Source organism: Hyaena hyaena, unplaced genomic scaffold (assembly GCF_003009895.1).
Source record: "Hyaena hyaena isolate Hyena2069 unplaced genomic scaffold, ASM300989v1 scaffold_670, whole genome shotgun sequence".
Lineage (NCBI taxonomy): Eukaryota > Metazoa > Chordata > Mammalia > Carnivora > Hyaenidae > Hyaena > Hyaena hyaena.
The window spans coordinates 5,031-28,465 of NW_024081306.1; the positions used below are offsets into that span (position 1 = coordinate 5,031).

Genomic DNA, 23,435 nt, shown 5'->3' on the forward strand with positions numbered 1-23,435 from the left:
CAGGGGGTTAGAGATATATTGGTCTATGAAAGGGCATTGTGGGCTGAGGATCTTTGTGATGATGGAAATGTTCTTCTTGATTGCATCAATGTCAGTCCTTGCTGTGATATTCCCCTACAGTTTTGCAAGATGCTACCATGGGGGAAACTGATAAAGGGTATGCAGGACTTCTCTGTATTTTTCTTACACCTGCATGTGAATCTACCATTACCTCAAGTTAAAAAGTTTAATTTCAAAACTTGGCATTTTAGGGGCACCTGGGTGGCTTAGTCGGTTAAGCATCTGACTTCAGCTCAGCGCGTGATCTCACAGTTCGTGAGTTCGAGCCCCACATTGGGCTCTGTGCTGACAGCTCAGAGCCTGGAACCTGCTTCAGATTCTGTGTCTCCCTGTCTCTCTGCCCCTCCCCCATTTGTGCTGTGTCTCTCAAAAATGAATAAACATTAAAAATAAATAAATAAATAAAGCTTGGCATTTTATTAAACACTTCAAAATTTTGAGTTACATTTTATAGTTGATAAAGATTGCCCACCCACTTAAATGTTGGTGATTCCAAGATTTTCTTAGACAGTGACTGCCTAATCATGATCAAAATTGTGAAATAGATCATTTAGTATTTAAGAATAATTTGATCAGCATTGTAGAAGAATAAACAGATGTGTCTCTTATTAAAGGCCAGTTTTGATTATGAAATAAACAGAAAGCTACAAAATGAAACCTTTGTGAAATGGATAGCAATTGGCCACACTCATTCTGGACCTTGATGGAAATGCTAAGGATCTGTCATCTGGGTTGTCAGAATGAGACTGACTTTCTTCTGCATTTTTCGCTCTCACAGGATCTCCTCTTCAGTGTGTGTGCCCTCAACGTCCTCTCCACCATCGTGTGTGCATTAGCCACGGCCATGTGCTGCATGCAGATGGTGTCTTCTGACGTCCTGCAGATGGTGAGTGGCCCCCTTCCTTCCCAAGCACACTCAGAATGGTAAGCCTGACCCCCTTCTCCTCCAGCCAGTTTGAAACTAACATACAGTGGACACTTCTAGCTTCCAACCAGAAGCCCCAAGGATGATAGACCCTGTGAGTCCATGGTGCCTGGAGCCCTCCTCATGTTTCCCTCTGGAAGACAGAGAACCTGTACATTTGGTACCAGTAATGTATTTATTTTAGACATTGATGGAGCTGCATGTTAATAGAGTCTGGCCACCCCCATGCCCCTCTAGATGGCCCCTAGTGTGTCCCCTGAGTAATTTTAGTGACAAGCCTATAGCCCTAGATAGCCTCTGGGTCCAGCACCTCCAGAGCAAGGTGCCTTCTTCAAGCTTTAATATTCTCTTTTAATAAAGGAAGGTTTTTAGAAGATGAGTTCTTTTCAAATTGAAAAACTGCTCATCTGTGCTTTTTAGAGTTGCTAATTAACCCTGAGTTCATAATCTAGCGGCAGGTCACTGGCTGGCCATCATTTGACCCCCCTGGCCAGGGTCTTACAGTCGAATAACTGCTGCTCCCCAGGGAGAGGAATAAGAATGGGAGCAAGGGTCATGCATTTATTAATACACGTTTATAAGTACATGTTTAGTAAGTAATAAAGGCTCTTTATTATTCAGCATGAATGAAACACAGCCCACTATTTGCTGTGTTACCACTAAAGTCAGTACCATAAAGAGAACTAATGGGAAGACATTGTTCTCTAGTGCTAAGGGTAGGAATCATCTGTGTGTGTGTGTGTGTGTGTGTGTCTGTCTGTCTGTCTGTCTCAGTCTCTCTGTCTCTCTTTTTGCTTCTTCAAGATCTGTCTACCTCCCCTTCAGTGTTTTATGTCTCTCACGAAAGGAGAAGCACATTATTCTTATAGGCTGTTTTATTTGCTCTTTCTTATCCACCCCATGGCAATACATCAGTTCATCAAGATACAGGGCCAGAGAGCGTCATTACCAAGATGTTAAAAATTCATTGGTTTTAATCATATGCAACATCCGCCTCTTTGTCCCAGTGTATATCTACGCAGCTGTCACAGCCGAGGCTGACCTTTCTGAGAAGTGGCAGTTTTCCGAAAGGTATCTAATTAAGCAGTTATTCAGCAGCGATGAACTTTTGGCCCCGCTCACTGAGGCCTCATGTTGGTGATTTTCTCCAGCATGTTGTGTAAAGGAAAGGTTAAGTACCATGGGGTTCTACTCACCTCTGCAGATTTTACTATTGATCTGTAAATATCACACCAATTTGACCAAACTAACAGAACCAAAGTGCTATAAATGTAAACGTTTGCTTTCCCTGGTTTGAAGTGTTATAATGAAACCCACAGACTAAATAAGCATCAGGCCTACAGAAGCTATGATAGCGTATACAACTGCATCATTAAGAGCAGGGTCATTCCCTCGTTCCGCCATGGGGAACCTGGGCATGCCTGGAGTCCTGGGCCTGGCGACAGCCATGTCTGGGTTGGAGTCCCATCTCTTCTGCATATGAAGCAGGGGACTCTAGATGTGTCACTGAACCCACCTGAGCCTCACTTTCCTCACCTCTGAAATGGACCAAATGACATACCTGGTGAACATTCAAGAAACATGACCTATTCGACTCATAAATGTGGGCAGAATATTGTTTGTTACTGAGCTACCACAGTGAATGCCATGGTCCTGATGTACTTTGCCAACTGTAAACACCACAGGGAAATAAGGTGTTTTTGCAACTATGACAGCCACCTTCACAATCTCTGGTTGTTTCATGGCTGAATGAAGTTTGATTCTAACCCCTGGCTTAAGCAGAAATCGGTTAAATTCCTCCAGGCAAGTCCTTTCCCTTTGTGACCATGGGCTATGGGACCAGATAAGCTCAAGGAGAACAGGTGGTATATGACCATGGTGCCTTGTGGAACCAGTGCATGACTTTGGGCACATCACTGCCTGTTTGTCCCAGTTTCCTCTGCTGTATGTAAGGCTGTTAATACTCTGTTGTCCTCCCTGGCGCCAGTGAGAAAGAAATCATATAATGCATGTATGTGAGCTTTGAAAAACCCTGGTGGTCATATGGAGGAGGCGGGCTTTGACCACATGGGTCAGAGCCTGGGCAAAGCTGGCCACACAGGCTGCACCCTTGAGAAAGAAGAAGTGGAAAGCCCAGAGGCTCATGGGTATGCCTTATAGGATGGAAGCTGGTACCAAGTTATTCATGAGGATGCCTCAAGCTCTTTTTAATTTTTTAGAAGAGTCTTCTCCTTTTTCTCCAGCTATACTCCATTCTAATTGACTTTAATTTTCTTCCTTCATTTCATTAGACTATTTAATTAAAGAAGTAATGTATAATCACTGAAACAAGTAAAATATAGAGATAGATAAAAGCATAGTTAATAATCTACCTTCTCCCATCTCATTCTCCTGAAGAAACTTTGCAGTGAATCCTTCCATTTCTTTACTGATTTCCTAGTGTTTATATTAACATATATGACTAGTCTATTTTCCTTGTTTCTCCTTCCCTTCTTCCCTTCATCCTTCTCCTTCCTTCCATTATTTCTTCCTTTTAACCAAATGGGATCACGCCATTCATTATCACTCTGCAGCGTGGTTTTAATAGCCTGAAGCTCTCACAGACATCCCTCCAGGTTAATCTACACAGAAATGTGTTTGTGTGCACAGTGAGTCATAATATGGATGTAACGTCAGTCAGTTGGCCATCTATGAGAATGCTTGAGTTCTTTCCTATCTTTTTTTTTTTTTTTTTTTTGAGAGATGGCACAAGTGAGCAACGGGCAGGGAGAGAGAGGAACAGAGAGAGAGAGGGAGAGAGAAGCAGGGTTCATCCTCACCTGAAGCAAGGCTCCTGCTCACCCAAAGTGGGGCTGGAACTCATGAACCATGAGATCATGGCCTGAGCCGAAGTCAGAGGCTTAACCAACTAAGCCATCCAGGTGCCCCTTTCTTTTTAAAAAAAAATTTTTTTAATGTTTGCTTATTTTTGAGAAACAGAGACAGAGACAGAATGTGAGCAGAGACAGAGACAGAGTGTGAACAGGAGAGGGGCAGAGAGAGAGGAAGACACAGATCCTAAGCAGGCTCCAGGCTCTGAGCTGTCAGCACAGAGCCCAATGCAAGGCTCAAACTCACAAACCGCGAGATCATGACCTGAGCCGAAGTTGGACACTTAACCAGCTGAGCCACCCAGGTGCCCCATGGCACCCCTTTCTTATTTTTGATTTTGGTTTTGTTTGTGCCTGTGCAGATGGTGCTTTAGTAAGCACATACAGTCATAGCTCCCTTAGCCCACCTGTGCTGACCCCACTGGCTGGGTAGCCATGGCTCTCCATCCCACCCATAAGACGCACTGCCTGCTCCCCACAGCACATTTGTTCACCAGCAGCCTCTGTGGTTCACTCATGTGCCATCTCTGCTCCCTGTAGTCGGGTTACAAGGTTTCCAGGGGACAGTTGTATCTGTCTCCAAAGCAGTCTATGTCAGTGGCATTTGGATTGAAGGTGCATATTTTAGTACTATATAAGCCGGTGAAATATGAGTGCAACAAAGAGAATTGCTTCTTTTATAGAAAAGAACTGAATGCTTTGGAACAATTCAGTGAAGGGTCCCCAGATATATTGCTCTCAATTTTGGTGTAGGTGAGATGATTATAAGAAGTTGAGATACAGATTTTTAAAAATCTAGGACGTGTCTGCACACACATTGTTTCACAAGTATCTTTAAGCTCCAGCTCTGCTCCAAAAGCACAGAAATGCAAAACAAACTCATTCTCATAGGTGTAGTTTCTACAATAAAGACCACAGGGCGCTCCAGACAGAGACTCACAGCAAGGGCCTTAGCCTGGCATGGAAGGAACTTATTTCTTATTTCTAGGGATCAGCATTTGGGGATAAATAACCATTTGGGGAACTCATATAATGAATGCATGTATACATGAGATGCAAAGCTTTATGCCTGGTGTCAGAATTTAGAATGCTGAAGTACTCTAATATTTTTGGAAATAGTGGCAAAAGGCGATCTGAGTGTAAAATTCAGTTTATAGATATGGTTTCGTGGAGAAAGCTTTTACCTCCAAAGTGTCTCTAATCTCACATTTTTAGTTTTATTTCTTGAGCATAATCTCATTTTCCTATTTTCCCATTCAGCTCTTTTCCTCCCCACATACTTTATTGGCAGCCAGTTTAGCCCAAAGGACATCATCTGCTATTACATGCATCTCCATTAGGTACTTGCCTGTGAACTTCGTATTTTATTATTGTCGTTTATGTTCTCAACACTAGTCACGTGTCCTGTAAAGCAGAACACCTCCAGAAAGTGCAGACAGGGCATCATTGCCCATGGAGAGAGCAAGGGGTGTCACGGCCAGAGACGGTTGGAACACCACCTCCTGGAAGCCCCAGAATCTCTCAAGTTCACCAGTATCTTCACCTCTCTGGCTCACCCACTGCCTGTCCAGGAAGTTGGCCCTCCTTGGACCCACAATGGCCTTCCTTGAGGTCTGGGTTTACCAGAAACATCTCTAGGGAGTAGGTGCTACTTAATATATATCAGACTAGGACCCAAGGGTGCCTGATTAATCTTAAAATCTAGTCATAGCAGATAATCCTAAAAGTGATACATAAAAGCTACAAACACTTTATTTTCACTTTAAGTATGCAGATGAGCATTTACCCATCAGGGTTTTTGATTGGGGGCCAAGATCTTCTGTTCGATTATGGGTCTACACATTGGTGTACCAAGTTGCATTTCTTTTTTTTTTTTTCTTAACTTATTTATTTTTGAGAAAGCACAAGCAGGGAAGGGGCAGAGAAATGAGGACAGAGGATCCAAAGCAGGCTCTGCATTGACAGGCTGACAGCAGCGAGCCTGATGCGGGGCTCAAACTCACGAAGATCATGACCTGAGCTGAAGTCTGACACTCAACCAGCTGAGCTGCCCAGGTGCCCCCCAAGTTACATTTCTTGTATAAACTTCATGGAAATCTCACCATCTGTAATTTCCAGATTCCGTTCCTTGAAATGGGCGTGAGCCAGGCAAAGAGAGCTGCATGGACTTCCCTGGATGTTTTCTGACTCCTCTGCACTCCCTTAGAGCTACCTTTGCCAGGACCCAGCTTGGCAGCACTTTCTGCTCAGCCGCTCTCTTGCGTCAAGTCTTTCCAGAGCGTTCAACCTGGTTCTCGTAGAACGAGCGAGTTTTCCTGCCTGTGTTCATGTTTTGTTAGGAATGACAGTAGTAACTGAAACTGCCCTGCGGCTGTTCGGGAATGTGCCCCTGTGCCCTGGGTGGGCGGGGACACTCGAGGTGCACCTGCTGTGATGACAGGAGTGGAGAGCAGCAAGGTGCCTCAGGCAGGCGTCGCTCCAGGGTCTGGAGCGTGGAGGGAAAGCTCAGCTCATCAGGTGAGGTTGGCAAGGAGAGGTGGGTTAAAAAACTTCTTACTGTAGTCATACTAGGGTATTTCTACCAAGTCTCAGGAAGGGTGGAGGAAGAGGTCTGTTCCCCTGCATTTCTTAGTCCCTGTAGGAAATCTCAAAAGTGCGTGTGACCCATTCAGGAGCCAGAGTGTGGCGGGGAAGCTGGTAGAGTGTGCTCTGTTTCCCAGTGAACCAGAGAGGCAGCTGCTGGTCAGGAGGCTGGGGAGGGTGTAAAAGGAGGCTGGCAGGCTTGTCCTGGGGCCTGGAGGAGACACGGCTGCTCAGAACTCAGAGGAGTTCCTGGAAATTCCAGCCCCTTGTCTCCAGACCCCTGCAGACCTGTCCTTCCCTACACTCCTTACCTCTCCACCTCCCCCCATGGCCGGAGATGGAGGCATAGTGACTGGAGAGCTAATATTTGTGATATGGTCCTTTCTTGAAGCCACACAACACTGCCATCTGGGTCTGTGACCTAGAAATGGTGTTTCCCAGCGTGACCCTGTCAGGCCAGGTGGGGTCAGGGAAGGAGATCGAAACTCAAAGGGGTCAGTAATGTGCTTATAGTCTTGTGGACCCTCAGTGGTCAAGCTGGGTCACCCGAGGCCTGCTGACTTCTTCACACCCCATCTCAGACCCCAGACTGTGAGCTAAATGTTAGGGTCTCCACTAAGGGGGCCTCGGGAAGCCCAGCCCTCCCCGCTGGTCTCAGAGCGCCTGCAAGGGCAGCGCACACTTAAGTTGGGATTCCCTCTCCAGAGCGGACGTATGAGAAGGGGCTTCCTTCCAGCAGGGTCTAAAATGCACACTCTTCTTTTGTGGATGCCAAGGGCTGGGCAATAATGACGCTCCCATCAGGTGTGTGAACCCCTCAGCCAAGTACTGGCACCCCCCTGCTTGCCACATGCCTTTGTCACCTCGTGGAACAAACAAGGCAGTTACAGATGGCCCAGGGCACGTAGGACCATCTGGGAAAGAAGTGGCGATTCAGAGCTGATTTGCCACCCACCATACCCAAGTGCAGGCTCAGACTTTATGCCTGGCGTGCTGACGTGAGGAGCCTGCAGCGTGGCGGGGCGTGGGCTGGCCAAGGGGCATCCTTACCGGGTCCTGAAGGATGAGTAGGAGGTTGCCAAGTGGGAGGGAGGTGGGGATCTAGGAAGAGGGTACAGACTGTTTGGTATTCGGGGTTGGTTCAAGGAGGGAAGGAAGAGATTTTGGCACTGGTTGGTTAGTAAGTAAGGAAACTGGAACTAGATAGGATGCAGGAAGCAGAGGTCTCATCAAAGAGTTTTCAACAAGAATGACTGTCGGATTGGTTTAAAATTAGCTCTGCTAGGGGCGCCTGGGTGGCTCAGTCGGTTAAGCATTCGACTTCCGCTCAGGTCATGATCTCGCGGTTCGTGGGTTCGAGCCCCGCGTCAGGCTCTGTGCTGACAGCCAGCTCACAGCGTGGAGCCTGTTTGAGAGTCTGTGTCTCCCTCTCCCTCTGACCCTCCCCTGCTCACGCTGTCTCTCTCTCACTCAGAAATTAATATAACATTGAAAAAAAAATTTTTTTAAATAGTAGCTCTGCTAGCAGAATGGAGACTGAATTCAAGAGGAGGAAAACTGGGGTGCATGAGTAGCTCAGTCAATTAAGCACCAGACTCTTGATTTCAGCTCACGTCATGATCTCGGTTTGTGAGTTTGAGCCCCCACATCAGGCTCTGTGCTGACAGCTTTGAGCCTGCTTGGGATCTCTGTCTCCCTCTTTCTCTGTCCCTCCCTCCTCGTGCTCTGTCTCTCGCTCAAAAATAAGTAAACGTTAAAAAAAAAAAAGAGGAGATAGACTGGAGCAGAAAGACACGTTAGATGTTCCTATGTGGAGCAGATGTACAGTAGAGGCTGCACGGATGCCTCACAGTGAGGAGTTTCATCTACCGAGCTCTTGTTTATTGAGTACCTGCTGTACACACAACACCAGACTCCAGCCAGGGTGAAGACTCAGATCTCACCTATGGGATTTCAACACAGTCAATATAGGGAGCTGGTCACCCACACGTGGAAGGTTCGCAGGAGCAAAGAATATACTGAGGTTACACAGCGAGGAGCAACCATGGAGGCAGCTACCACTCCTTGGGGCTAGAGGAACACAAAGTTAGAAGTGGGGAAGGAACAAACCCCCCCCTTCTAGCGCCCCCTGTTGGCAAAGCCAAACAGGAAGCCAGCTGGCAAGGGAGCTGGGAAATGTGGTTTGCAGAGGTCTAGCCCCAGCATTTCAGAGCAGAGTCCAGAGGAGCCCCTGCCTCATTAAACAGATAGTGATGGGGGCCGGGGGGGGGGGTGCGGATATGTCGAGTGTCACTTGCAGCCTCCCCCTGGGGCGGCTGAGGAACCTAGAGAAAAACTCAGTTTGCAACTGGCTTAGTCTGAGTTGCTTCCATAAAGGTGGAGCCAACACACTCCTAGAAAGGCGATGTGGAGTTTAGAGCAGAAGTGATTAAACCTGGCGTTTAACCTTTAAAAAGCCTCTGGTGTCTGACAGCGTCTACGCATTTAAACCTCCTAATAGGACCTTCTGGAGCACCTCACCTCTCTCATTGAAAATGCTCCTTGTCTTTATTCCTGGTGGGATCGTACCTCCAGCAGGAAAGCGTTTTGGCTTTTGCATTTCCTGCTTCAGTGTGTTATTGATTTTTCTAATTTCTGATAGAGGCTAATTCAAAATATGTCTCTATTAGACCTCAGGGACATTTGGCCTAACTGCTCAGCTTTGTGCTATAAGCATCAGGGCTGACAGCTTTCCAAGGTAGAGGACGACAGACACACATTCGACCCCTCATAGCCGTTGACTCACCTCTGTTTCAGACAACTAAACAAAGCACGGCTCAGACCTGCTGGAAAGGCAAAGAACGTGCTCTGTGTGTTAAGAAAACCCACATGAGACAATTTCAGTCTGTTGTGTTGCGTGTGTGGACATGGTCACGATTCTTTCTCTCTTAGTCTAGACCGTACTAGTTTCATGGAGTTTGACCATATTCAGAATTGTGACCTCACCCATACTTGGGGCAAAAATGTCCTACCATCCCAGCCTTTCATCAAGTCCAGACCACCCTACTCACTGCTGCCAGGCATTTCCTACCACACAGCTTTAACAGCACTGCTCCCTAGCTCTAGCACCATCACTGGCTCCCTGGTGCTTCCAGAAGTAATTTCTAGAGCCTTATATAAATGTGCTTTTCTTAAACACATCTTTCACTAGCTCACCTGTTACTTCTTGCAGGCCCACCTGTTAAAATCCTACCAATCTGCAGACTCATTCGAATATCATCTTCATTAACCCTTTGTTGACTCTAGGTCTCCCCACTGCTCCCCATTGACTAGTGGAACTGTCCTTGCTTGGCCGTGTACAGTTGACTGTCTCACCTGTCCCTCACCCCCCATGTAGTGGGAAGTCCCAGAGCCTAGCATTCACGTAGCACAGAGTCTTCCTGGCTCTGCAGGCACTCACAGTGAGGTGTTGATTGGGACTGGAGCAATGGCTCAGGCATCTCCATGCCACAGGTCACCTCTTGGGAGCAGTGACCCAAGGGTGGGAAGTTACTGGCCAGTGCTTCCTATGGGAAGAAATAGAAAGCTAGGCAGAGGCAGGGTTTATAATATTTTACCTCAAGTTTGCTCAAGCAGCATCTTCATTTTAAGGTTGCCCCACAGACTGTTCTAGAGCTCATAAAGGAATCTTTTCCCTCAGAGCAGTGTTTTACAATATTTATGAATTCCCTAGGACTACAAAAACAGTCATAGATACTATGTGTCCAAAGGGACCCATAATGAAATATTTGAGACATGTGCCACTAATGGGTTAAACAACAGGATTTGGGAACGCCTGGGTGGCTCAGTCACTGAAGCATCCAACTCTTGGTTTCATCTCAGGTCATGAGCTCACAGTTTCATGAGTTTGAGCCACATGTCTGGGCTCTGTGCTGATGGTGCAGAATGTGCTTGGGATTCTTTCTCTCCCTCTTTCTCTGCCTCTCTCCCTACTTGCACTGTCTCATCTATCTCAGAATAAATAAATAAACTTTAAAAAAGGGGGTGGTGGTGCAGACCTTCTCAGGGCCTTTAACACACTAATGCACATTATAGATCTCCAAGAAGGGAGTACAATATGTGGCATTTCCCAAATTTATTTCGTTGTAGGAATTTGGGAGGGGGTGAAGAGGAACATCTTGAGAGTTTGGTGTTTTCTCATGAATGCACATCAGGAAGTACTGTCTTAAACTTAACATGGACCTTAGATACCCTTTTTGACCACAGGCTTTGAATAGTATAATCTGAAGAGGAAGATTTAGTGGTGAGTATAGAATTAAAGACTTCCTAGACTGGGGGCGCCTAGGTAGCTCAGTTGGTTAAGCATCTGACTCTTAATTTTAGCTCAGGCCGTGATCTCACGGTTTGTGGGTGTGAGCCCCACGTCAGGCTCTGCACTGATAGCATGGAGCCTGATTGGGATCTCTCTCTTCCACTGTCTTAAAATAAATAAATAAATGTATTTAAAAAAGAAAAGAAAAGAAAAAGAAAAAAAGACTTCCCTTGGGGCACCTGGGTGGCTCAGTTGATTGAGCGTCTGACTTCAGCTGAGGTTATGATCTTGAGGTTCTGGGTTCCAGCCCCACATTGGGCTGTGTGCCACAGCTCAGAGCCTAGAGACTGCTTTGTATTCTGTGTCTCCTTCTCTTTCTACTCCTCCCCTTCTCTCTCTCTCTCTCTCTCTCTCAAAAATAAGTAAACATTAAAAAAAAAAAAGACTTCCCAGACTGTATTTTTCCTTAGAACAGAGGCGTTCTGCATAGCAGTGTGAGAAACAAAGCCTAATGAAGCTTTGGAGGCGAGGTGTTCCTCACGGAGCCATCATTTTAAAGTGTGTGTTTCGCCATCACAGCCCGAAGGTTTAAATTACATAAGTTCCAAACGGATCATTAAAGCTTATGTGTAATTAGCTTAATTAGACACAAGCCACACAAGATGTCCCAAATAACTCTGGATCTCTCTGTTTTCCAGTTCCTTCCACAAAGGGCACATTCCGCCAGCCCTGCCTGCGTGACCCCCCATGGCACCGTTCTCCACCAGACCCTGGACTTCGACGAGTTCATCCCTCCCCTTCCCCCTCCGCCCTATTACCCTCCAGAGTACACCTGTACTCCCACAGCCGAGGCCCACAGGTGGGTCTTTCCGGAGCTGGTGGTGGTGACTGGTATTGACACCAGGAAGATGGGAGACGATCTGGGAGGTGGAACTGGCAAGAGCCACGCTCATTTTCAGTGGGGCAGTTGAGCCAAGGAGAGCAAACGTACGAAAGCATGTTTGATTAGAGAGCAGAGCACGAACAGTGAAAGAGATCGGACCCTGGCTTAGAGATAGAACATGTCGACTGTTATCGCCGTCAGGCAACAAAAGAGAGCCTAGCCCGACGTGAGCGGCTCTATTATGTTCTCCTGAAACGCAAAACCGCTATTGAGTAGTGGCCATTAGCATAACATGTAAAATGTAATTAAAGATTTAATCAGCTCTATGATTATTTTCATTTTAATGGACAGGGCCATAGAGTTTATTGAAAATGTCGATATCTTTCCAGAAAAAACAAAAAGACACACACAAAAGTTAAAACTGCCTAGCAAATTAGACTTTTATTTCACAATCACAATGAGTATTCAACCAGGGGAAACCTTGACAAGTGATGTTCTGATTGCCTTGAGAGGAACGTCAGCTGCCCAGGCTCTTCCCCCAGGAGTGATGGTACAATGGTTCTGCCTTTTCAGGGGCCTCCACTTGGACTTTGCTCCCTCTCCGTTCAGCACTTTGTATGATGTTGCCATCAACAGCCCTGGCCTGCTGTACCCCGCCGAGCTCCCCCCGCCCTACGAGGCCGTGGTGGGCCCGACCGCTGCCAGCCAGGTGAGGCCCAGGCCCCAGACAAGCCAGTTCCCTGTTACCAAGCCCTACTCCTTGCATTTGGTTTTCTATTGTTTTATTTTGGAGAGGGCACAAGTCAGGAGGGGCAGAGAGAGGGGGACAGAGGATCTGAGGCAGGCTCTGGAATGTGGGCTCGATATGGGGCTTGAACTCATGAACGGCAAGCCGAAGTCAGATGCTCAACTGGCTGAGCCACCCGGGTGTCCCTGCTTCTCGCATTTGTATTTCTCTCTAAGCCTTAGAGCAAACCGTGGTCTTATCAAGGCTTGTGGAGAGGAGGCAGCAGCCTCAGAGAGTGGAACCTGCAGAGACCCCACCCCAGGCCTGCGGATGCCACCCCAATATTTGTGCTTTTCCCCCTTGGCTCCTCTCAGATGCATGTGAGCTTAACACTGGCTAGTGTGTCTCGGGACACAGTGCAGAAGGAGCTGCTACAGGTTCAAACGCATGAGCAGAGCCCCCCAGGGACAGAGCCCAGGCCATGAACCGAGGACCCAGGGGACTCTGTCCTGTGCCAGCTGCATCCCTCTGTCACTGTCTCCTGGGGAGGTGAGGAAGTGGTGCTGGATCACTGGTCCTGTGTGAGGCGCAGCAGCCACAGACCAGGGAGGTGCCAGAGCCGCAAGTCAGGTGTAGCAGGCTTTCCCTGAGCTGGGCGAGCCAGGTGCTCCCACGACCTCCCGGTGCCTGACCCACAACAGGCACACCCTGGGGGTGTGTTGGGGGAGCCTCAGTTTCCTCACCTGTAAAATGGGGATCATAACAGTACCAAACACATGTGATGGAACAGGATGCTTGTAGTGGACCAAGCATAGCACCTGACACAGAATGGGCTCTGACTCAGCAAAAGCCAGTGGCCCTTTTCACAGCGGCCACTTCATCATGGTTATCATCACACATGTCGCTCCTGCACAGCCAAGGCCCCTAGCCAGCACAGAGAGATGTGAACACTCAGGGCACGCAGCACCCACCCGCGTGCAGGACGGGCTGCGGGGAGGCCGCAAGGTTGGGGTGCACATGGGGAGCACAGCAGTCCAGCAGAGAAGTAGCATGTGCGGGGGGCTGAGAAATCCTGCCAAGAATGGGGGCCGCAGCCTGTCCTGGGGCCCGAGCCCGGGGTAGATGAGAATGGGCAGAACCATGACCGGGAGCGACCAGAGGGCACCGAGACACAGTCCTGAGTCCATCCAGGTACACGCACCTTGGGTTTCTCACCAGGCATCCCAAGCCACCTGCCGGGAAGTGGTGCCAGCCTCAGACCTGGCCCAGCCCTTCTGAGGTCCTCACTGCCCCTGTGAGATCTGGAGCCCCGGTGGTGAGAAGGCCAGGAGGCCGTGGCTGGCCTCTTCGGGGCCACCCCCTGGGGAGCTTCTGGCCCTCAGGGACCCCTGCGGTGGAGAAGAGGTTTGCACCAACAAATGTTCAGACTCAGCCTCCACAAGACTCTGGAGAGAATCATACCTGCAGAGAGACCACATTCTGCAGGCTGGCTCGTTGTGGGACAGGGGAAGGGAACACATGCCTACCTCTGTGCCCAGCGGGACCTTGGCCACACAGTTGTTGCAAGAAGGATTCTCCTTGAGGGTCACTTGGTCAGGACTGCTCAGGCCCCCAGCTCACGCTTGCAGAGGTGACAGTGCTGACCACCTGAGCCTCTGAGCCTCCCACCTCTGCCTATCTTGCCCTGAAATGTCCTGGCCCAGCTCATCAGGCTGCAGACAGCAGACAGGGACTCGGCCAAGGACTCGTGGCCTTTTTTCTGTCCACAGAAACAAATGTGTGGGAAGTGCCTGAGGTCAGAGGGGTTCTTTGGCGAAGAGGCAAAGCATGGCTGAAATCTCATTTCTAAACTTACAATGATTGAAACCCTCTTGAATGTTTTAAAAAGCTGAGTGGAGAATTCTACCTTTCTGAAATGATTTCTTTTCCTCTTGATAAAAAGAATTCAAATCAATGTTATCAGTGACAACTGTATCCTGTGAAGTGAGTCATAAGTACTCTGAGGGGAGCCCCGTGCACTGCTGGAGGGTACTGGGCAGGGGCGTCCGATCCATATTTGGGGGGGCCCGGGGAGTCTCTGTGAGCTGAGGGCTCAGGCTGAGTGGGACAGCAGGTGGCCAGGCTCACGAGGAGGGACTGTGCAGCGTGCATATTCTCAAAACAGAAAGCCACTCGGGATGAGTCCGAAACGAGTGCAACATGGGTGGTGGGTGACCTCAGGGAGGCTGGTTGGATTCGGGGGCCACCAGGACATCTAAGCAGGTGTCCACAGGATGGTCTATAGCTTGGGGCCGTGGAGAGATGAGAGTTAGCCACAGACGTGGTCACCGTAGTCAGGGAAGCCAGAGGGGGGTGGGAGAGCTCCACGGAATGACGGTACTTTGCGGTGCTAGAGAAAGAGGCTCCCTCAGGACAGGCCACAGAGCAGACAGAGCACACAGGGGCTCCTGGAGGGCCTGGACTCACAGACACAGTGGTTCAGGAAGGGAGAGATGGGCCAAGTGCTGCCCAGAGGCTGTGTAGGGCTGACCCTAGTTCCCTGCTGGCTCGCCGTCCAGAGGTTGCTGGTGCAGGAGCAGCTGTAGTGAGGCACTGGGGCAGTGCCAGCAGTGGCTAGAGGCAGGGATGGGCAGGTGTGGCAGGGGTGTGGTCCTGTGCTCTTTGGACTCCAGTGGGCATCCCAGGCTTGTCAATCAAATAGAGATGGCTGAGTCCACCTCAGAGTTTTGAGTCAGTAGCTGGGGAAGGGGGTCCTGCTAAGAACATGCATTCCAGGAGTGCCTCTGTGACTCAGTCAGTTAAGCGTCCGACTCTTCATTTAGGCTCAGGTCATGATGTCAGGGCTGTGAGTTCGAGCCCTACATCGGGCTATGTGCTGATGGCATAGAGCCTGGTTGGGATTCTCTGTCTCTTTCTCTCTCTGCTCCTTCCCTGTTCTCACTCTCTCCTTCTCTCAAAATAAATAAACTTAGAAAAAAAAAACAAACAAATCTGTATTCCTACCTAAGTTCTAGCTCCTGCTGCTGTGTTCCCCTAGGGACACGCTAAGCAGTAGATCACTCTTGTGAGATGCTTAGCAAAGAGGAGAGAAGATAGGAGGAGGTAGTTATGGGGCATAGGGCATGAGGATGTTACCAAGGAGGCATGGAAGGGCCCAGACGGTGGGAGCACTTGAGCTGGGGTCGGGGAGGGAAGTCCCTAGAAGGCAGAAGGAGGAGGCTGATGCAGCATCAGATGGCCTGCTCTGCCCTATAACCAGCAGGGGCACCAGGCAGAGCAGTAGATGGACATAGAAACCCCAGGAAGCCCACAAGGGTGTGTGATTCTCCACGGCTGCCTTGGGGAGGAGGAACTCTACCCGCCCCCAGTCTGCTGCTAGTTGCCATCACCGAATTTCAGCTCCATGCTGGGGACAAACTTCAGCCTGTATCTTTGTCCTCCCATCTGTGAGCGGTTAGTCCATTTCTAGAAGAGATAATGCCATGGATGGTGAGTGATTCTGTGTACACTACGCTGTCGAGAGCAGAGGACTTCTCAGAGCCCTTTGCTTCTCAATCCTGATGACCAGGAACACCCACCTACCAACAATACTCCTCGTAATGAGAATGGGGAATGCCCACCTCCAGGTCTGTCAGTGACCCTGGATGGTGGAATGTGGCCTCTGCATTTGGGTGTGACATTTGATGCAAGCCATACTTGCACACCAGAAGGATATTGAGGAGTGTTTTGTCACTATTTTACTTTTTTTTCTGAAGCATAGAATACAGATCTTCCTTGACTTACAGAGGGGTAAGTCTTGCAATCCAAGAAACCCATATACTTGGAAAACATCCTTAATACCTTAACCTATGAACATGATAGGTTAAGTGTGCTCAGAACACTTCCATTAGCATGCAGTTGGGCAAAACCATCTAACACAAAGCCTATATTTTTGTAAATGTTTATTTTGAGAGAGAGAGAGAGAGCGAGCAGGAAGGGGCAGAGAGAGAGGGAGAGAGAGAATCCCAAGCAGGTTCTGACCTGCTAGCATGGAGCACATGGGAGGGGCAGAGAGAGGGGCAGGAGAGAGAGAGAATCCCAAACAGAGAATCCACACTGTCAGCACAGAGCCCGACGTGGGGCTTGAACCCATGAATTGTGAGATCATGACCTGAGCCAAAACCAAGAGTTGGATGCTTTATCAACTGAGCCACCCAAGTGCCCCATAAAGCCTATATTATAATATATTGTTGACTATGGTGTAATTTATGAAACACGGTACTGAAAACAAAGAACAGAATGGTTTTGTGAGGGTGTCAGTTGTCTAACCTGGTGATCGAGTGGCTGCCTGGGAACTGTGGCCCCCGCCTCTGCCCAACATCATGAGAGATGACCATACTACATATTGCTAGCCTGGGGGAAAAAAATCAAAAGTCAAAATTCAAAGTACAATTTCTTTCTAACTGAACACGTATCGCTTCTCTACCATTGTAAAGCCAAAACATCCTAAGTCGAACCATCCTAATTGGGAACTGTCTGTATGGGGGAGGCTAATACTGGGTCTAATATGACAGCGTTCTCCAAAACTATTGAGAATTCTCTCAATGGATATTTCTTTCACATAATTTTGGTGAAAAAAAATCCTTAAGGACAAAGGAAGGCCTATCTCCTATTGCATTGGCTCAGAAACCGCAAGCTTACAAGTGCCTACACAAACATCATGTGTGCAAGAAGTGCGTGTCTGTGTGGCCTTTCTCTGGGCTGGCTCTTCGGGGAGGGGGGCAGCATCTGGTGATTATGGGGCCACTGCAATCCTCCCCTCGAGGGGAAGCCTGCGCCTTGCTGGGCCCATTCTCTTTGACCCCGTGGTCTGGCAGCACTTTTCAATTCCACAGACACCTCTGGGAGTCTAGAAGTCAATGAAACTCATTCCCGTCCACAGAAGGAAGGCTGCACAAGCCAGCTGCCTCCCTCCCCTGGGGCAGTCCCTCCACCTGAGGACACCAAGGAGATGCCCCCCTTTACAGCACGATCCTTTGTCACAGGGCAAGGCGGAGGTTAATTACTTTCCCTTATGGACAAACACGGCATGTAAATTGTCCATCAGTACTCGTTTGGATAAAGAGAAGAAGACAGACTGACAGAGGAGCAAAGCATACATTGTGTGCGCTCTGGACAGGGGGCAGGAGGCCGCTCCTTTGGGAGAGCTTTTTAATGTGGGAAGAGAAAGCTCCCTTGACTGAGCACATTCATTCTGACCCATTCACTCTCCTGGATCAGCCACAGGCACGTTCTATTCTGACTTCGTTTGCAATGTCCTTCTCTTTCCCATGGTTTAAGACTGTAACTTGAGGGTGAGGTTGGAAAGAGTGCATTTCTTTCTATAGCTAGAAAGTTACTGAGAATTTGCCAGTGTGGTATTCCTGTGGATGACAAGCTTACATTTCCAAGGACCGTGGAAAACTGTGCTGTATTCCATAGGATACATAACCATACAGTGTGGGACCTGGTTGGGGAGCTTAAGGTAATGAAGGAGGTTCACTGACATCATTTGGGTAAAGATTTCATGATTCCGGATGTCAAACTATAGCAGTGCCTTGGATGAGTTTGACATTTAGAGTTGACATGGTCCAGCGGCACCTTGGGAATCTGAATTTGGTGGCAGTCTGGCAGGCAGGGGTGAAGCTTGAGACACAAGACTAGAAATCGTAAGGCAATGGACTCAGGAGAAGCATAGCCAACCACAAGTCCTAAAAGTCAGTATTTATAGTTTCAAATGAAATCACCTTTGCATTTAAAAATCTGTAAGCAAAGTAGCTTCAAAGATTGCTTTGGGACACTAGGCTAAAATCTTCGTTCACACTTTCTGTGATTACAGACAGTCACCTCCAAAGAACAGCTTTTTGTCATCCTGATACTAGCTAGTTGACCCGCCCAGGAGTGGGAAATTTGCCCCCAGAAGTAGGGCAGGCTTTTCACGCTGGGTGTCTTAGCCATAGAGCTTCCCAAAAGAAAGGGAGATGAGATTCGGTTTATGTGTGTAAATGCCAACTGACTTTTTAATCACAACTGGTCAATATAGTGTGTCTGGGAATAAATAAATGCAGTCTCCGAGGGTCCCATGTGAAGCCGTACACACAGCCTCCCCTTTCAGTGACCCTCTCCTGTAAGAGCTGTGTTATAAGCCCTTATTGCTAAACTGGAATTTCGACTTAAATTCTATACCACAAATATATTTCTTCTCCACCCTTTTCCGCTGTGTTTATATCTAATTGAAAACGCCATGTAAACCTCACAGCTATTTTCTGCACAGCTTTCGTGTGGCAAGGTGGCCTTGGCCATCAGGGGAGGCCAAATTAAAATTAAACCTTAGACACCCCACTTACAAGAAGTGATAGATACACTGCCAGGAGCTGTCTCCTCTCAAAACCAGATTTGACCGGGAGCCAGGGGGAAGCCGGTGATACTTCTACAAAATATGAAAGGAATCCAATTTCCTCCTGACCTTGTCCTATGGCGCATTTTATTCCTCTTGTTTTATTTATATTTCTTTATTACCAGAAGCTTTTCTTCAGTCATCAGGCCTTTCCAAGTTGCCACCCATCCCTGCAAAATTAAAAAAAAAAAAAATAAGGATCAGGAAGAGTATGGAAGGAAACACACCTTGAGGGTGTTGTTCCTTTTTGTATGATCTCGCAGAATACTCTCACAGGGATTTCTGACATGGGTCGTAGGCACAGCAATTTCAGTGAAAATGAAGGTGAGTGTTGGTGGCCATGTGAGTCTCCCTCCCCCAATTCCCTCCCTGGTCGAACAGGATCTCGAGCTAAGGAAGGAAAATAGAGCGTGCGGCGTTATAGATATATGGGAACAAAGGGAACATTTAGGCAGCTCTGGGTCTTCGGCACAAGTGGGGTCCTTGCCCCCCAAACCCTGTCCCAGGTTCCCCCTCCCACCAGGGGTACGGGTCACCTGGTTTGTGTTGGTGAGAGGCCTGCAGCCTGGTTGAAAGAGACGAAGATGATCAGCTGTCTGATTGAAGTAGCAGGAGACCAACAAGGGAGGCAGAGACGTTATTACCTGAACTGGAATGGGACCAATCTGCGGGGGCCCACCTGAACTTCCCGGGCCTCCCCCCGAGCTCATTATTTGCAAGCAAGTCCCCAAAGCAATTCTGAAATAACACAAGGATTCAGAAATCGTTTTTTGAGACAGCACAGAGGCACATGTATGCAGCGTTCGTGACACTCAGACACGTGGCCTGTGTGGGACCATTGTGCCCTAAAACAGCAGTGAAACAGATGTGGTCATAGTGGGAACCGAGTGTGCGAGCAGAAGATGGGCAGGTGAAGACAGGGCAAGAGAGCAGATGTGCCCCATCCCCACCCAGCCAAGGAAGCCTGGTCTTCCGCTGCTCATCTTCCCGATGTCCTGTCTGGGCAGAATGATCCATTCGAGAAGAAATCTGCAAGAGCATGATGACTTCCAAACATGATGCTGGCTTCACAGCCACTCAGTGCACCAGGACGGGACAGTGCCCAGGGCCACGGGGCCCGCGTTCACCCAGCACATGGCCTGAGTGGACCTGGACCCTGAGCTCAAGCTCAGGCAGGGAGGGAAGCCTTGGGAACAACCTTTTGATTCCATCTGCAGAAGGCAGAAGGAAGTGGAGCAAATGCACACTATGGGGGCATCTGGGAGGTTACCAAGGCCAAGACTGTTTATTAAATGCCCACCCTGTGACCAAGCTGTGCTGGCCCAAAGCATTACGGGTCTCTTGACTGTCCCCCCGTGGCTTTATTCTTCCTGGGTGTGGAAGCAAGGAGGAGAGTGGTTGGGAGGAAAGAGATAGAAGTGAGGTCAGGGGCTCTTCTGCCTCCTGCAGTGACTTCTGTCGGACCCAAAGAGTGCTCCCTGGAAGTGGAAGGTGAGTGGGCTGAAGGTGGCTGGCCCCTGGCCCTGGTGGGCTCTTGGGGACTGATCAGCACTCTGATTTCAGAAAAAGAAACCAGGCTTTGGTTTTGGCAGTGACCCTCTGGCCTTGGCATCCTCACAGCCTGACCCCATAAATTTAGGAGAGAATGGTAGAAATGTAACTACATGTCACTTAGTACTTCTTTCTAGAAGATTAATTCTGAAGATAGCCTTGATTTCTGGAGTCTTAATTTCTGGAGTCTGTTGTGCTGTGCCCTCCAGATGACAGATGACCCACCTGATGACTTGTTTCTTGCTGTAGCTTACGAGTGTAGATCAGCCGGCGACCGAGTCCAGCCCTGGGGACCCAGATGCCACTGCTGGCTTCAGCACACAAGGTAATCTTATCCTTTTGAGCATTTGAAATAAGAAGTTTCTATTTCTCAAAGCATATTTCCTTCCCTCCTACTACTTCCTTCTCTCCTCCTTCCTAAGACTGCCCTCCCTCCATTTCTTACTCTTTAAAGGGTTGGAATTTGCTACAGCCTCTGATGTTTAGTACCATATAACTTATCCACCGTTCCTTTCTTACCAGCAGCAGTAGTAAGTCAGTATACCTGGGGGACCTCATGCTTTCTCTGGTGGGATTTACTCCCGTCTACTCCAGCACCTTTCTACTCCACTTAAGGGATAGGAGTTTGAAGAAGTTCTTGACTCCATCTGGGATGGACCCTTCCTGGACCAAAAACTACCCGGCTCATATCCACTGGGCTCAGGAGGGGGCCAGCCCTGGGCCCCTGTGTGGCCCCTGGCTTTGAGTGACGGGTTGGAGAAAGGACACTAGCAGTTGTGTCCTAGAGGTCATTGAAGGAAAAATGTGGAAAGTCCAATCTCACGTGTGGTGGGGTAGGGAGCCACAAGGCAAAGCCAGAGGCAAGGAGGTAGTTGAGGTGTCAGGAAACCAGACAAGCCTGAGTAGAAGAGGGAGCACATGGGTGGGGGCTGGGTGTTTCCATCTTCTTCAGATCCCCTAGGTGGGCTCATGGGGGGAGGTTTGTTCAGAGACAGAAGTCAGCTAACTTGTGAAAGAACTAAGGGTCCCAGAAAGGACCCCCATTATAGTCCCGGGCTGTCTGCCCTTGATCCCAACTCTTAGTTAACATCCAAGAAACAAGAAGGGGCTAGCCTTCTGTGAGGACATCTTTCTGGGTTGTACTAGGCCTGGTCTCTGCAGTTATGGGATTTGGAAGTGACCTTGTCTTTCCCTTGATGGCTCCAAGCAGCCATTAAAAGCTGTGTCTAAGAGGTGGTGTCCTGTGACCTTCCAAGAGACTCCTTCAGGGCACAGTTTGGCCTGTACACAGGCCAGTGCATTCTAGACCTGCGCTGAGGGGGCTCCCCCTTCCCCATTCCAGCCCCATCACTCCTGAAAACACAACTTCTGCAGGAAAGCATGGTTGGAAAGGCCAAGCAGCCTGGTGGTTCCCAGAGCCCAGGGCAGGTAGAGATGGACAGAGAAGTCAGGAATTCATCCAGGGTGGGCCTTCCTCACTCCGCAGGCTCTAGATAGTTAACTGGGCTTGACTGAGAAGCTTGGGGCTGCTCCGAACACTGACTCCTGGCAGAGGGGTCAGGCCTAGAAGTGGGCAGGAATATATAGAAAGTACTGACAGAGCTCATAGGACGGCACGCCAAGCAGGATTCACTTTAGAAAAGATGCCTCCCACTGGGTAATTTCTGTATGGGCTGAGGTTGAGGTCAATGTCATTTTCGGGCCTATGCATATCCAGCCGTCCCAGATCATTTATTGCTTTTGCACATTTGTCAAAACTCAGCTGGGCATAATGGCACAGGTCTATTTCTGGACCCTCTTATCCTGCTCCATTAATCTGTGTGTCCATCCCTCTGCCAATAGCACCCTGTCCTGGTGGCCATTGCTCTGTGGTGAGCCTTAATATGGGGCAAGCCCAACCTCTGCTTTGCTCCTATTTGTCAAGATTGTTCTTGGTCCTCTAGGGCCTATCTATTTCCATGTCACTCTTAGAATCCACTTGACGGTGTCTACAAAACCTTTAACTGGGAATTTAATAGAAATTGTATTCAGTTTTTTTTTAGTGTTTATTTATTTTTGAGAGAGACAGAGTGTGAGCAGGGGAGGGATAGAAAGAGGGGGAGACACAGAATCCAAAGCAGGCTCCAGACTCCCAGCTGTCACCACAGAGCCCAACGAGTGGTTTAAACTCACCAAGCGTTAGGTTATGTCCTGACCTGAAGTCAGACACTCAACGGACTGAGCCACCCAGGCGCCCTGGAATCGCATTCAACCTGTAGAGCAATTTGGGTAGAATTGCTATCTTTGCAAAGCTGAACCTTCTCATGTAGGAACATGGTACGTCTGTCTCTCTGTTGATCTGGATTTTCTTTTATTTCTTTCATCAGTGTTTTAGCATTTTCAGAATACAGATCCTGAACATGTTTTGTTAAGTGTATACTTAGGAGTTTCATTTTCTGTGGAGCATCTGTAAATGGTATTGTGTTTTTACTTTTGGTTTCTGCCTGCTCATTGTTAGTACATGTGACCAACCACGGTACAGATGTGATTCATTCTTGTGTGATTGTATGATTCATTCTTGTGTGATTTCCCTTGCATCCTACAACCTTGTCAAACTCACGTATTTAGCTCTAGAATTTTTTGAGGGCAGCGGAAGGGGGATAGATTCTAGTATTGTTTTTCATCTATTAAAATAAAATAATACTGAGGACATGGATGCTGGCAAGACCACAGGGAAGATGCTACACCCAGTTCTGACTGGCAGCTTGGAACTCAGCCCACCCTTTTGACAGAGCATCTTGATAAAGAGCCATAAAATGTTTATGCCATTAGATGTGGTGATCACACTTCTAGAACTCCCCTAGGGAATGCAAAAAGCAAACACATAAACAAACAAACAAATAAATAGAAAAGAAAAGAAAACAAAATCATAGGCATGAAGATAACTTGTGTTCTTCATAAGAATAAAAACTTACAGGGACAGCGAAGTCCATTGATAAGAGTCAAGGAAAATATATTACATATGCTAAATATATCATCACACATTAATTAGGAGAAATGCTTGTGATCTATTTAGGTGAAAAACTGCAAGTCTACTGGGATTATTACTACTGTATAAACAGGCTCACAGCACAAGCCAGTGAAGGCATAC

At 48.3% G+C, this 23,435-nt stretch overlaps 1 protein-coding gene across 1 annotated transcript in view; it reads left to right on the forward strand.

Moving 5' to 3' along the window:
- Positions 1-838: 838 nt before the first annotated feature.
- Positions 839-23,435, forward strand: part of LOC120220175 (protein FAM189A1-like) — a gene marked incomplete at its 5' end in the record, with an annotated part of 31,748 nt that continues 9,151 nt past the window's right edge. Inside the window, 4 exons of the mRNA XM_039217202.1 lie at positions 839-946; positions 11,428-11,588; positions 12,186-12,321; positions 20,555-20,630. Coding sequence (XP_039073133.1) covers positions 839-946; positions 11,428-11,588; positions 12,186-12,321; positions 20,555-20,630 — 481 coding nt within the window. The remainder of the gene's footprint in view (positions 947-11,427; positions 11,589-12,185; positions 12,322-20,554; positions 20,631-23,435) is intronic.